Raw genomic sequence first — 15,586 nt, 5'->3', positions numbered from 1 at the left:
AATGCTTTCTTCCTGTTACTATCAGCCATCCTCAGTCGAGTATAAACATCCTGCAGCAGAGTTTGTGGCTAACTCTTGTTTTAACTGTAGGCTTATATTAAAAATCCTCACCCACCACCATGATGAGAGCACTGTGCACAATAAAACACCCAAGTGTGAGACATCTGACATGAATACAGTGACAGCAAAGTTTGCTACAATTGTCAACATCAACCTGCTACGATGAAGTGGAGTTGCCGGTGTTGGACAGGGGTGGACAAAGTCAGAAATCATACGACACCAGGTTATAATCCAACAGATTTAACACAAGTTTTCAGAGCCTCACTCCTTCTTCAGGTGTTAGTGAGAGAGGTAGCATCAGACACAGAATTTATAAGTAAAGCATCAAAGGGTCATGCCACTGATGAGCATACATTAAACAAACCTAAGATGCTGTTCAATCTTTAATCAGTTGGAAGATTTTAGTTGGTGTAAACATTTACATGTTTATGTAAATCTCCAAATTCCTTTCAAGACAATCCTGAGAGAACTAAAGGTTTTATCAGTGTAAGGAGGTGACATTTTATGTCAGACAATGCATGTTATGTGTGAAGCCTTGTTTAGAATCTGTTTCTGTTTTGGTTTGGAGTCAGACTCTATTTCTAAAGTAGGAATTTATAAAATGCTACATTGTCTGACTGTCTATAAATTGTGTGCTTTTTGAACAAAATAGAATGTATCTGCAAATACAAATTCACCCCATAGATTTACGTGCGTGCGTGTGTGTGTGTGTGTGTGTGTGTGTGTGTGTGTGTGTGTGTGTGTGTGTGTGAGAGAGAGAGAGAGAGAGAGAGAGAGAGAGACAGAGTGAGAGACAAAAGATGAATGCTAAGCTTGCAAGACAGCGGGAACCTTTAAATTGGGTAAAAAGGTGCAGAGAGTCAAACAGGTGTTAAACACAGCCCGTCGGTACTAACAGGTGAAGTCTTGTAGCTCAATTGGTAGTGTTCTTGTCTCTTAGCCAGTGGGGCTCTGGGTTTAACTCCAGGATTTGATGGCTAATGAAGGGATGTTCACACCATGTCGATTATCAGAGAATATCAGCTTGTAAACTATTTCAATATATACCAATGGCAGGCAGTAAAAGTGGGAGAGGTCCCTGGTCAGCTACACAAATGGAAAGACATTGGGACCTCTACCATCACTATCGATAGCCCCAGGCTCCAACATATATGTAAAAGTGCACATTGCCACAACATCTCAGACTCACAGAAACATAGGAAATAGGCCCTTTGGCCCTTTATGCACCATTATTCAATATGATCACAGCTGATCATCCAACTCAGCACCCTGTTCTCCATTTCTCCCCCATTTCCCCTCAAAGAACTATACCTAATGCTTTCTTGAAAATATTCAATGTTTTGGCCTCAACAAATTTCTGCAGCAGAGAATTCCACAGGCTCATCGTGGGAAAGATACTACAATGATACATGTAACATCCTTAGAAGTATGAAAGTTCCAAAATGAAAGGTTGATCAATGGGATGTACTGAATATCAAAACTTTTCTGAAGAGGCTACTGCCCCCTTCAATTGAAGTAAAATCTGCACATCTTTCCGAATCAGAACCCAGTCTATTCAAACAGCATCAACTCTGACAGAACATCATTATACAAGTACATTTAATTAAAGCAAATTCCGGAAATTTGCCTGAATTTTGTTTTTTTTTGGGGGGGAAAGTATCTGCTCCTAGGAACTGTCTTCATTGTTTCATGTTAAAGAGTCACAACATGATGACTTACTTCAAAAAACAAAGAAATTTCTCCTCATCTCAGTGCTGAGTGGCCAACCCTGGATCTTTAAACTGTGACCCTTTGTTGTGGAATACCCAGTCAATGGGAACACCCTTCCTGCATTTATCCTGCCTAGTCCTGTGCAAATTTCATAGCTTTTTTTGGGAATCCCCCCCTCTCGTTCTTCTGAACTGCAGTGAATATAATTCTAACCGGTCCAGGCTCTCTTCATACATTAACCCTGCCATCCCAGGAATCTGTCTGATAAACTTCCATTGCACTCCCAGAGCATGACCTGAACATCCTTCCCAAGATGAGGAGACCAAGCCCTGCACACACTACTCAAAATATATCTCTTGAAGGGGGTGCTGTTTGGTTCATTTGACTGGATGGCTGGTGTGGATCAGATTGGTGCATAGGTTTCTATCTCCATTCCAGCCACAGTGGACTTGGGACCTGCCTCCTTGCCCTGCCTAATGATGGAATCTTTTCCACTACGAGTAAGAGGGGGGAGAGATCTCAAGAAGTACTATTAGAAATCTACACAGCAGTTACATATAACACACATGCTGAGCAGATTATTGCATGTGGAGTACTGCAAGATGATGCTACAAACAATAATTAAACATACGGTTCTCTTTCCCCAATAAAATGTAAAATCCTACCAAACATGAGTGTCATATTACCAACATAGAGCCATAGAGTCATTCAGCACAGAAACGAAATCTTCAATTCAAACTGTCCATGCCAAACATAATTCCAAACTACAGAAGACCCACCTGCCTATTCTTGGCCCATATCCCTCCAAACCCTTCCAATTCATGTACTTATCTAAGTGTCCTTTTGTAACTGTGCCCACATCGAACACTTCCGCAGGAAGTTCAATCCACATGCAAACTATCCTCTGCATAAAAAAACTGTCCTCATGTCTTTTTTGAAATCTCTCTCCTCTCACCTTAAAAATATGTCCCCTAATCTTGAAATCTCCCAACCTAGGGAAAAGACACCTACTATAACACAATCTGTACCCCTCATGATTATCTGTAAGGTCACTTCTCAACCTCCTATGCTCCATTGAAAGAGGTCCCAGCTTATCCAGTCTTTCTTTATAACTCAAACCTTCCATACCTGGCAACATCCTGGTAAATCCCTTCTGAACCCTCACCAGCTAAATAATACCCTTCACTCCATATCAAATGTTAGCGTTGATTAATTACACAGATAACATCAATATTTGAAACTTTGATAACAAAGTGTAGAGCTGGATGAACACAGCAGGCCAAGCAGCATCTCAGGAGCACAAAAGCTGACGTTTCAGACCCAGGCCCTTCATCAGAGAGCTGATGAAGGGTCTGGGCCCGAAACGTCAGCTTTTGTGCTCCTGAGATGCTGCTTGGCCTGCTATGTTCATCCAGCTCCACACTTTGTTATCTTGGATTCTCCAGCATCTGCAGTTCCCATTATCACTGATACAATATTTGAAACTTTGCCTTGTTGTACGTTTTTCAACAAGCAACATTTTTGGAAATAGTAAGAACTGCCGATGCTGGAGTCAAAGATAACACAGTGTAGAGCTGGAGCAACGCAGCAGGCCGGGCAGCATCAAGGAGCAGAAAAGTTGACATTTCAGGTCGGGACCCTTCTTCAGAAAAACAGACTGTTCTGAAGAAGGGCTCCAACCTGAAATGTCAGCTTTCCTGCTCTTCTGACACTGCTGAGCCTGCTGCATTCCCCCAACATTTTTTGGAAGTGTATTTGCACTTTGGCCCTTTATAAAGCCTGTCCTGCTTTATAAGTCCTGTTTTTCTGACATTCTTCATTTGCCTTGGCAGCTCACAGGTTACGCACTTCCTCTGTCTGTTATTTAATTCCAAGGTCCCTTCTTTCTGACTACACATCACCCAATCCGCAGGTTGAGTCTATTGAATAGGCAGGCTCCTTCAGGTCTGGGTATAAGGGAATTGCAATTGCTTATTAAAACAAGCTGTAGATCCTTACCTGAACATGCCACATTCCAGAATTTTCAAAAACCCGATAAGTATGAACAAATGCTTGATTCCTGAAGATGAAAAGAAATACCCAATTAGGTTAAAACCCAATCAAATGTGCTCTCCTGCCAAGATGGGAGCAGGGTAAGTCACTCCACTCAGAGCTACACTATGCTCCCCAGTTCCTTTTCCCTTTCTCTTCTTCTTTTCTCTCTCCTCTCTGTAGTACATCTTTACACCCCAATCCTCACCCTTTTAACTACCTAACCCAAGGAGTTGGGTTAGGACTGGGAACCATGTGGTGGGGGCTGAACACACAGGCAGTGTCCTGCAGCGACAGTGGATCAAGCTTGGGCCGGAGCAACGGCCACTGATCAAGAGTGGGCCAGTTTGGCCGCAAGAGCAGGCCAGTGAGCTGGCAGCAATGGGGGGTGAGAATGGGGTCAGCGATGGGGCAGCAGTCAGCGGTGAAAGCAGGCGAGAGAGGCAGGAGAAGTCAGCAAGAATGGGGCCGGTTGAGGGGATAGCAGTCAGCGGTTGGCGGCGAGTACAGGCATTTTGCCTGGGAGTGGTGGTCTCCTGGGTGTCCTAGCACTTGGGGCAGCACTCGTACCATTGTGGAGATCTGGGCTTTTCTTCTTCTTCTTGCTTACCTTTTGGCACTGTTAAATCTTTTAATTCTGGCTTTTCAAAGATCATAGATTCCCTAAGGTGTGGAAACCGCCCCTTTGGCCCAACAAATCCACACCTGCCCTCACAGCACCCAACCTCCCCCTCCCAATAACCCCCCTAAGCTACACATCCCTGAACACTACAGGCAATTTAGCATGGCCGCTCCACCTAGCCTGCGCACCTTTGGACTTTGGAAGGAAACCGGATCACTTAGAGGAAACCCATGCATACATGGGGAGAATGTGCAAACTCAACACAGATAGTCGCCTGAGGGTGGAATTGAACCATGGTCCCTGTCGCTGTGAGGCAGCAGTTCTAATCCACTGACCCACCGTGCCACCCTGTAACTAAGTGGACACCAGTGAATGGTGACTTTGTGCAAATTTCGCTGTGCTTGTGTATTCCTATACTTAGTACATGTGACAAATAAATATATTTAAGCCTAAGTAATGGGATATGATGCATCTTCAAAGCCCTGGGGCATGTAATTGAGACAATGTTATTACCTTGAGATTTCATACCTATATGGAGCAGAGATAAGCTATCTAGCACTTCAAGCCTGCTCCACCATTCAATAAGATCATGGCAGTTCTGTGTTTAGAATCGCACATTCCCATCTATCTTCCTTGATTCCCTTGTACGAGAATCTGAACAAGAACCAATCTAACTGCACCATTAAAATGTTCAGTGTCCCACCTCTGAGGCAGGCAGTTCCAAAGTTGCATAATCATTCGAAAGAAAATAATTCCCCTCATCTCTGTCCTGTAAGAGGGAGCCTAATCATAAATCAGTGTCCCCCTGTTCTCAGCTGACCCTCAACAGGAAACATCCTTCCCACATTGACCACGTCTAATTCATTAACCATTATAAATTTAAGTTCAGATCTTTGAATCCACTGTGAAAACAGATTGAGTCCATTCTGCTTATCTTCATAAGACAACCTATTCATTGCAGGTGACAATCTGGTAAACCTTTGGTGAGCCACTTCCAGCATATTTGCATCCCTCCTTAAACAAGGAGACCAAAATTGCACACAACATTTTATGATGTGATCTCACCAGTGCCCTATCCACTGAGCCACAGTGTCACCGTGTTGTTACTGGCAATCACTCTGGGAATCTGTTGTACATCTTACATCTTTCCCATTGTGTAGGTTTAACATTTCCAGCATTTTTGCAAATTGATACTGTTAGTATGAATTTCGCCTCCACGTCTTTTCTCTGGCCTTCTGTATTTTTGTTTTTTGACTTTTGACTAATAAAGAAGCAACATGCACCCGAAATTGAAATTGTTTGCAGCAGTTCCTGTGTGTAACATGCAGAAGCAACAGCTCTCCTGAGCTGAAGAACTTACTGATGGCTGTGGTTCACACCTTGCTGCGTCTTGTTCCCGCCCTTAACTCTACCCCAAGTTACATGTCGGAACAACTCGCTCTCTGACACAGTGCTGCAGTCGCTCAGAAGAACACTGAGGAGCAAGCATTTCCCACAGCCGTCTGTGCATTCTTTCAACTGCATTACATTCACCCGCTGGCTTAGGGGAAAATGAGGGATTAAGGAGGGTTGGTGATCTAAAGGGTAAGCCATGCAACCAGCTCTTCACAATCATGCATACAATTTATACAAGGTTTATTATACAAGTGTCCACTATTCAATTCATACAAGCTCATTGGGCTGACTTTCTCTGGGTCTGAATGCTTCAAGCAGATTCATGAATGGACAGTCTAAGCCTTAAACTAAATCACACCAGAGCAGCACACTCTTTATTAATTCCTGCCCCCGACTTTTCTTTGACAATGAACATGCTGTCCCACAATAGTTTAAATAGATTTGTTCTTCAGGCTTACCCCAGCACAAACACAGCATGGTTGGAATATTAGGCCAAATAGATTATACAAATATTTGCTAGAGTTACATGTAGAACAGACCAGGGGCAAGGATGGCAGATTCCCTTCCTAAAATCATAAGAGGTATAGAAAGGGTTAATGGTAGGTTTCTTAGTACGGTGGATTTCAAGTCATGAGGTGCAAATTTATCACACAGAGAGTGGTTCATGTGTAGAATGAACTTCCTGAGGAAGTGGTGAATGTGGATACAATTACAATATTTAAAAGACATTTGGATAAATACATGAATAAGAAAGTTTTGGATGGATGTGGGCCAGGAGCTTGTAGGTGGAACTAGTTTAGTTTAGGTTTCTGATCGGCATTGACTCGTTGGATCGAAGATTCTATTTCCATGCTGCATGACCCTATAACTCCAAAAGACATTACTAAACCCTTTTCTTTCTACAACTGATTCATGGTCACCATTACAGCACCTCTCAATCCCAGAGTTGAGTAAAGATGAAAGCAAAGTTTTAAGAAGTGTTATACTAGAGTGGAGAGTTAACTCTGTTTCTTCCTTCAGGGCTGTTGATTTTCTCCAGCATTTCCTGTTCTTTTTTTTTCCTAAGAAAATATATTCTGGCACTGGAGTCAGTTCAGAAAAGGTTCACTAGGTTGATTCCAATTATAGAGGAACTTTCTTAGGGGGGAGATTAGATAGGTTTGGCTTATACTTATTGGAGTTTAGGAGAATGAGTTCAGACCTTATTGAAACATTTGGTTTGATTTTTTATTGTCACATGTATCTAAGTACAGTGAAAAGTTTTGTTTTGCACACAGGACAGGCAGATCATACCATACAAAGATCGTAGGGTGATGAACAGAGCAAAGAATACAAAGTTATGGCTGCAAAGAATGTTCACAGAAGTAAGAACAACACTACATTTGAAATTTGAGAGGTCCATTCAGCAGTCTAATAACAGAAGGGAAGAAGCTGTTCTTGAACATGTTGGTACATGTGTTTAAGCTTTAATATCTTCTGCCTGACTGAAGAGGTTAGAAAAGATTATAACTGGGGTAGGAAGGGTCTTTGTTAGCTGCCTTTTGAAGGCAGTGAGAAGTGTAGATGGAGTCAATGGATGGGAGGCTTGAGTGATGGATTGGGCTATGTCCACAACTTTCTATAGTTTTCTTATAATCCTGGCCTTCTTGGAGTCAACAATCAGCTCTTTAGTTTTGCTGACATGAGGGAGAGATTGTTATCTTTACATCATGCCATGAAGCATTCTATCTCTTTCCTATGTTTTGTCTTGTCATTGTTTGATTTCAATCCTACGAGGTGCTGTCATCAGTGAACTTGTAGTTGGAGTTCAGATCAAATTTGGCCACACGGTCATAGGTGTACAGGGAATACTTCTTAGCTGTATTGTTGCTTCCCCTTGTGGAAAAGTCTAGAACCAAATGGCATTAATCTCAGTGTAAGGAACTGCCCATTTAAGGCATAGATGAGGAATTTTTTTCTCCCTCTGAGGGTTATGAATCTGTGTAATTCTTTACTGTAGAGGGCTGTCAATGCTGAATCCATGGGTATATTCAAGCCTAAAATTGACCTTTTTTAATCAGTAAGACAATTGAGTAATGAGGAAAAGACAGGAAAGTGGAACTGAGGATTATCAGATCAGCCATGTACTTAGTGATGGGCTGAATGGCCTACGGCAGAGCCTACGTCTTATGGCCTCATTTATGTTGAAATTCCATCAGCTGCTGCAAAGTGATTTGATGCCAAAACCATTAAACCGGGATCTGGGGATTACCAGTCCAGTAGTAATCATGCCACCATTTCCTGGGTACATTTGCCCCAGGATTGTCCAGACTCCATGGGCCGAGTGGCCTGCACCTGTACCGTAGGGATTCAATGATTGCCGTGCATAAGGTGTTATATTCAGGCCAGTGATATCTGTTCCGATAACCCGTGTGTGCAACCGAGTGCATATATATTTTGGGGAAGAAACCCCCAGTTCACGAGAGCGGCTGTCTCTCTATCCACCCCCCCCCCCCCCCCCGCCCACTCAACCCAAAACACACTCAAATCTTCCTCTATTCTCCCCTCTTGTAAATGAAGGTAGTGGAAACTTTTTTTTCCGAAAGAACGCCTTGGACCACGAGCTGAAATATTTTGAAACTGGCACATCGTTTAGTCCTGTAGAAGGGTAATACCCGAAACATTGACTGCTCCTTTCCTCCAGATGCTGCCTGGCTCGCTGGGTCCTTCCAGCCTCCTGCTGGTTTTTCTTTTGTCTCGAACAGCTTACTTTAACAGCTCCTCTTTAACTAACTGTCGCTCAGACAAGTTTGGCCTTTTGCCATTCGACCCGCCGCTCAAGGGAAGGAGGTAGGGAAGCGAATTAAAAGCGTTTCCGGAGTCCACATCAAAGGATCCCTTAAGACGTTCTATAAACTTCTAAACGTAAAATCCACCTTTTTTTATCATTAGTTAGATCTTCGCGTTTTATTTCGAGCGGTATCTCGGAGAAATAGAGAGCTGCAAGTGATTTAGCCTTTGAGCATGTGTGCAATCCCCACCTTGCGCGCAGGCATGCAATAGATTTGATCGAATAAGCGTGGCAATTGTTTACGGGCACAACAAGGTGTGGAGCTGATTGTTTTCAGAGATAATGGGAACTGCAGATGCTGGAGAATCCGAGATAACAAGGTGTACAGCTGGATGAACACAGCAGGCCAAGCAGCATCTTAGGAGCAGGAAAGCTGACATTTCGGGCCTAGACCCTTCATCAGAAATGGGGAGGGGAAGGGGGTTCTGAAATAAATAGGGGGAGGGAGGAGACAGACCAGTTAAAGAGGCGGGGATGGAGCCTGTAGAGGTGAGTGTAGGTGGGGAGATAGGGAGGGGATAGGTCAGTCCGAGGAGGACGGATAGGTCAAGGCGGCGGGATGAGGTTAATAGGTAGGAATTGGAGATGCGGCTTGAGGTGGGAGGAGGGGATAGGTGAGAGGAAGAACAGGTTAGAGAGGCGGGGATGAGCTGGGTTAGTTTTGGGATGCGGTAGGAGGAGGGGAGATTTTGAAGCTTGTGAAATCCACATTGATATCATTGGGCTGCAGGGTTCCCAAGCGGAATATGAGTTGCTGTTCCTGCAACCTTCGGGTGGCATCGTTGTGGCACTGCAGAAGGCCCAGGATGGGCATGTCGTCTAAGGAATGGGAGGGCGAGTTGAAATGGTTCGCGATTAGGAGGTGCGGTTGTTTGGTGCGAACCGAGCGTCGGTGTTCTGCAAAGCGGTCCCCAAGCCTCAGATTCTCCAGCATCCTCAGTTCCTACTATCTCTGACCGAATGAATTGTTCTGCCATCCTCACATTCCGATCACTTCATCTGAACTATCACCATCCTTTCCTCTCCTGGCACTCCAACAGCTCCACACCCCTACAAGTGCATAGATTCTGCTCCCTTCAAACTCCACTTCAGGTCTGAAGAGTCTGCTAGATGCCAAACGTTAGTTTGCGATCTCTCTCTCTCTGATGCTGCCTGACCCCGCTGTGATCTCCAGCACTTTCTGTTTCCAGTCCCGAATGAATTGTTCGTTCTGTTCACGTTTACCAGTTTTCAACATACAGACCCTGAGATGCGCTTAAAATCAAAATAAAAATCTGCCCTTGTCAAATTGAGGGGGGAGTCTAATTCACAGGATTTTAAATCAGAGCCGAAGTCAAAGGTTTTTTTTTGAAAGAAAAGATGCTTAAACCACGAGCAACAGATCCGATCTGAACAACTTCACAGACTCACAAATGAATCGAGTATTTCGATGGTGGGGTGACTAAAAAAAATCCGGAACACCCCCGCAGGATACTGTCTCATTTCTCCGTGTAACCACCACTTTTCTCGACACCTGAAATCATTTCAACTCCAGTCCTAAGCCCCCATGTTATTATTTTCAACCAGTTCTGAAGATATTTAGCGTCTTGGGTTTTTTTTCCCCAGAGCTCCGTGATCGCTGGTTAAACCAGGTCGCGAATTGTGAAAAGTGCAGTTTTGTTATCGTGATTTCAACGTCGATTAAAATTATCTCTCGAATCCTCCAACATCACCCCCACCCCGTGCCGTCCCAAAGTCGGGGAAAACAAAAGCTTGTTATTTCTGATAATGCCATTTCAATGACTCCCCCCTCTGAGGTTCAGTTTCCACTTAACTGCAAAGGGACAATTCTGACTCACAGCCAAATAATCTTTTCTCGCTGGCGCGTGGTCTGAATGGTTTGACTCGTGTGCACCGAAATGGAGACGATTTAACCATTTATTTGCATTGTTTTTGTTTATTGGCGGCAGTTCTACTCTGGCCAAGTACGGCATTGATTGTATTTGCACCTCAATCAGTTCGTCTTCTCGGTTTAATCGTAACTTCAGAAAATGGGTTTCCACTCTCCCCGTCCGGATCCTGCACGTTAATTTCGTTAAATGGTTTCCAAAATGGAAACTTTTCATGAATGCGAGTAGTTTGCCTTCAGTATTAATTTCATTCATTTATGATTTAAATCTATCCTGTGATGCTGGTGACAGAATTACAAATTAATGGAAAATAGTGATGGTAAAAAGGAAGTCAAAATCGGGAAGGACGGCAAGTTTAATCGAATCATTTAACAAATTTGGGGACAGTTCATAGGCACACTGCCAGCAAAAGACTTAGATACAACAGTTAAGCGTTAACATTTCTTCCAAATATTTATCTCATCAAGCCTATTTTTATCGCATTGGCTTCCTAATAATCCGGGAGCCGAAAACGACATTCACATATTTCAGGATAATCAATTTCCCAAGAGTTATTCTTCAGTTCTGAGAAAGGATCATTGGACCCGAAACGTTAACTCTGCTTTCTCTGCGCAGACGCTGCCAGACCCGCTGAGCTTTTCCAGCAATTTCTGTTTTTGTTTCTGATTTACAGCTTCCGCTGTTCTTTCTGCTTTTATTGACATATTTTGACTGTTTGGGATGAGTGCATGTTTCTTTCCGCGGGTTTCTTTCCACTGCAGACAGACCTGCTTTCTGGACCGTAATGGACAAATCGTATTGGATTCCACTGCCGAAGAGAGAAATACAATCTAATTGTTTCGTCTGGAGTGGGCAGGTTGCAATTAAATTTGGCTTCTTAATATATAAAACAAAACGTTTTTGTTTACATATACAAAGAGCGGAACGAGACTGGAAAACGAAACAGATTCCTCACAAATACTGTGTGCACTAAACGTGCATTTGATAGGTCAGTGACTTGATGCACAAACAGCCTAATATAATCGGGAGCGAGCAGTGTTATCGGTTTAGTCAATAACACTTGGGAAATACAGATTGACCGATTCGCATCCACATGGCTCAGATTGTTTGCAAACAAGCGTTTTCCAGGTGCACTTCATCCATTCAATATTGCAGGACTGACCTCGGCCGACTAGGTCATTCAACATTCAACAGCTTTATCCAGTTTATAATGGTGACTATACTTCAGAACGTGGTTCAGTGGAGGTAAAGGCGCTTTGGGGAGGGTGACGGATGAAAGATGCCATACAAATTCACTACTGTTCCTTCCCAGTGCGCCAGCCCAATGGTACCGCCCAGGTTAAACCAAACAACTTGCGGGTGCTGAAGATCTGAAGCGGACAGAAATTGCTGAGAAAAACTCAGCAGGTCCGGCATGGTCTATGGAGAGGGAAAACACGCTGTTTTCTTCCCCAGACCTGCCGAGTTTCTGTGCGAACGTTTCGTGCCCATTCACGGAATGGCAAAACGTTAAGTTAGCACCGGCCCAAATCTTTTGCACTCCCTTATTTGCTTGTGTCAAAGTGGTCGAATTTTAATAGGCAATTCACAGTGACAACAAAAAAAAGCGGGAGATCACAGCAGGTCAGGCAGAACCCATGGGGAACAAAAAACAAACTAACGCCCTCTCTCCATGGATGCTGCCTGACTCACTGTGATCTCCAGCACTTTTTTTCGTTTCCAGTACAGATTCCAGCGTCTGCAGTAATTTGCTCCTAATTCATATTGACGTCAACTTTAATTTGCCACCAGTTTATCCTTTATCTATCAAGTTGTTGCTCAGTTTCCTTACTTACAAAACACACAGGCAATAGCTCCCAGGTACGGTCTCGCTGTCTCGGATCAAGTAGCTGCCGTTTTTGCCTGAAGATGCCAATAAATCCTCTGTCTGTGCCTTGCTGATTTTCCCGTGGTAGAAAGGCAATCTCACGGTTTCCGTTACGGCCTTCTGAGCCGCGGGTTTGCCCTCTCCCTGTCTCCCCCCCGTTTCAAAGCTAGCAGAAACTGGGGAGGCGGTTGGAAGAGTTTGGGAATGTTTTCCCTTGTGTGCTGCATATTCCAAGCAGCCCAAACTCTTGAGTGAAAGCAGGACCGAGGCCAGGGAAATGCATGGGCGCTTCCCCATACCGTCAGGCTGCACCCCACTTTGTTTCTCTTCAATCTCCTCACGCTCAGTTTGCAGCATCCGGCTGCTCTCCTATTCAACAGGAAATACACACGTCGATAATTTACAGCTTGCTCATTCCGTGGTTTTAAATGGTTTAGTTTTAAATGTGCAGCGTCCTGACTAAGAAAAATATGCTTAGGGATAGGAATTGATCATTCAACCTCTCTCTCCTATCGTGCTATCTGTAAAGGTCATTGCTGATCTGCCTGTGACTTCAACTGGACTTTCCCCCGGACCTCCAAAGACCAGGGTCTGCTGAGAGAGAGAGAAAAATAAATCTCCTCATCTCTATCTTAAATGGGAAATCTGTCGCTTTCATGCTTTGCCTCTTAGTTCTTCTCTCTCCCACTAAAGGAAACATTCTCTCAGTATCCACCCTATTTTAGCTCTCCTAAGGATTTAATGATGCGATAAGATCACTTCCCATTTCCAAACTCCAATCAATATAGGCCCAACATTTTGTTATGAGATCACTCTCTGCTCCCAGGAATCAGTCGAGTAAACCTTGTTTGAACTGCTTCTGATACAATTATATCCTTTAGAAGACCAAAAACGTACACAGTCCTCAGATGCAGCGTCCCCGTTCCCTCAATTTGTACTCCATTCCCCTCATAATAAATGATAACATTCCATTTGTAGAAGTGGCATGAGTTGGATGTTAGGATTCAGTGACGAATTCATAGAATTAGCATGTGGATAAAGCACAGAAGGAGAGTATTCAGTCCGTACTGCCTGTGTTAGCTAATTGAAAGAACTATCCACTCCCCTGCTGTCCCCAACTATGAATATTGCATTAAAATTGTTTGACCATGCTATTCCAGTGAGTTGCTATCCAGTATTGAAAGCACCAACAGATTTCCAGATTTCTGAGCCATTTGTCAACAACAATGCCTGGTAATAATGCCTACTCACATCCTTTCCATATTTGAAGTTCCACTAGTAATGCTTTCACAAGATCTTCCAGATTTGGTGGCCCAGACAGGTAGCCCAAAATCAGTGTCCTCTTCCAAGTCAACTTGCCTTGCATGAAGGTTCTAATCAGTCAAAACCAGCTGTGCTGGGAAGTTGCAACATTCAGATGCCTGACACCACAATCCCAAAGCAATTGCTGTATCCAGAACATGGTCGCAGCAGGAGACACCCAGCAGGACCTCATAAACACTTTGGAGGTCTCCTCCAAACATCACTGAAGAGGTTAAATGTACCAAACAAAAAAAAACCAAAGAACTGCAGATGCTTGAAATTAGAAACAAAATCAGAAATTGCTGGAAAAACTCAGCAGGCCCAGCAGCATCCGTGGAGATCAATCAGAGTTAACATTTTAGGTCCAGTTTCTTTAGAATGGATTGTGGCAAGGAATAGGTTAGTATATATGCTAAAGATGGTGTGGGCAGAAGGGGAAGGAGTAAACAATTGGTGGAGATGAAGCCCAGAGAGAGAGAATAACAGTTGGGCACACAAAAGAATGGGTAAAGTTCAGTCTGGGGGAATGAATAGCTGTTAATGGGGAATATTAGTGGCTGACAGTGGGTTGTCTGTGATAGCAGCCCATGTGTTGACAAGGTCTGGTGTGTGAAGTTAGGAATAGGGTATATAGAGAAGGTGATCAAGCCCTAAAATGGTTGTATTCAATACGAAGAGATAGCAAGAACTACAGATGCTGGAGGCAGAGGCAACACAGTATGGAGCTGGAGGAACGCGGCAGGCCATGGTTTCAAGAAGGATCCTGATCTGAAATGTCAACTTTCCTGTTCCTCTGATGCTGCCTGGCCTGCTGTCTTCCTCTCACTCCACACTGTCTACTCAATACTGAGTCCAGAGGCTGCAGTGTTGTCAAGTGACAAATGAGTTGCTGATCTTCCAGCTTGCACTGAGATTTACTGGAGCACTGAAATAGGCTAGAGACAAAGCAGCTGGCCAGGAAACACAGTAGTGTGTTGTAGTGGCAGGCAACAGGAAGCTTGGGGTCATTTTGGCTGAGAGAAAGTAGGTGTTCTGCAAAGCAGTCACCCAGCCTGCGCTTCACCATCTCAAGGTAGAACAGATCACATGGTGAACAGTGAATACAGTAGATGAAATTGAGTGAAGCATAGATAAAGCTTTACTTCACCTGGACGATGTGTCTGTCGGATAGTGAAGAGGGAGGAAATAAGCAGGTAGGTGATACACCTTCTGCAATTGCAGATAAATATTAATACAGATTAATATTAATTGATAAATTGATTAATTTTTAAAAGTTAAGAAGTCAAATATACCCACTACCTTATGAGTAAGCCTGGCTCGTAACCAATAAAAATTAAGAAGATTCGACCTGGAAATTACTGAAGTCACAGAGAGGCTTCATTGGGAATATGCAGAGGTGAAGTCAAGGCATTGGAGGGAATGCACAAATCCACAATCAACCAGTCCAGCTGAAAGGCAGGTGTCCTTTCCTTAGGCTGAGGAATTTCAAAGACTAGAGTCATATTTTTAAGGTGAGAGGAAAAAGATTTAAACAAGACATGAGAGGCAACTTTTCCACACAGAGAAGAGTTTGTGTGTGAAATGAACTTTCATAGGAAGTGATGGATGGGGGTACAGTTACAACTTTTAAAAGACATTTGGATAAGTACATGAATAAGAAACGTTTGGAGGGATTTGGGCTAAGAGCAGGCAGATAGGAACAGTTTTGTTTGGGAGCATGGTGAGAATGGACTCATGGGACTGAACAGGCTGTGTCTGTGCAGTGTGACTCTGTGGCTCTAAGAGGCTATGATCCTTCAGGCAGTTTACAAATTGCACACTGGATTTTAGCAGCCATTTCACGCCTCCCCACCCCCCCTCCCCCCCCCCCCCCGCCAGAT

The 15,586-nt window shown here is 43.7% G+C and overlaps 1 protein-coding gene across 3 annotated transcripts in view; it reads right to left on the bottom strand.

Annotated features, from left to right (window-relative positions):
• Nucleotides 1-12,860, bottom strand: part of LOC125453522 (SH2 domain-containing protein 1A-like) — a 45,227-nt gene extending 32,367 nt beyond the window's left edge. For 2 of the 3 annotated variants that reach the window (XM_048533235.2, XM_048533236.1), the window contains exons 1-2: nt 12,373-12,860; nt 3,769-3,829 (exon numbers count right to left, since the gene is read on the bottom strand). In XM_048533235.2, the coding sequence (XP_048389192.2) occupies nt 3,769-3,829; nt 12,373-12,761 (450 nt within the window). In that variant the 5' untranslated portion in view covers nt 12,762-12,860. Of the gene's footprint in view, nt 1-3,768; nt 3,830-10,922; nt 11,346-12,372 lie in introns of those variants that run through there. The other variant, XM_048533234.1, reaches the window with a different exon arrangement.
• Between the last annotated feature and the right edge of the window lie 2,726 nt (nt 12,861-15,586).

The sequence above is a fragment of the Stegostoma tigrinum genome, chromosome 6 (genome assembly GCF_030684315.1).
Source record: "Stegostoma tigrinum isolate sSteTig4 chromosome 6, sSteTig4.hap1, whole genome shotgun sequence".
NCBI classification, from domain to species: domain Eukaryota; kingdom Metazoa; phylum Chordata; class Chondrichthyes; order Orectolobiformes; family Stegostomatidae; genus Stegostoma; species Stegostoma tigrinum.
Note: the sequence above shows the minus strand (reverse complement) of the source record. Positions and strands in the feature narration are given on the sequence as shown.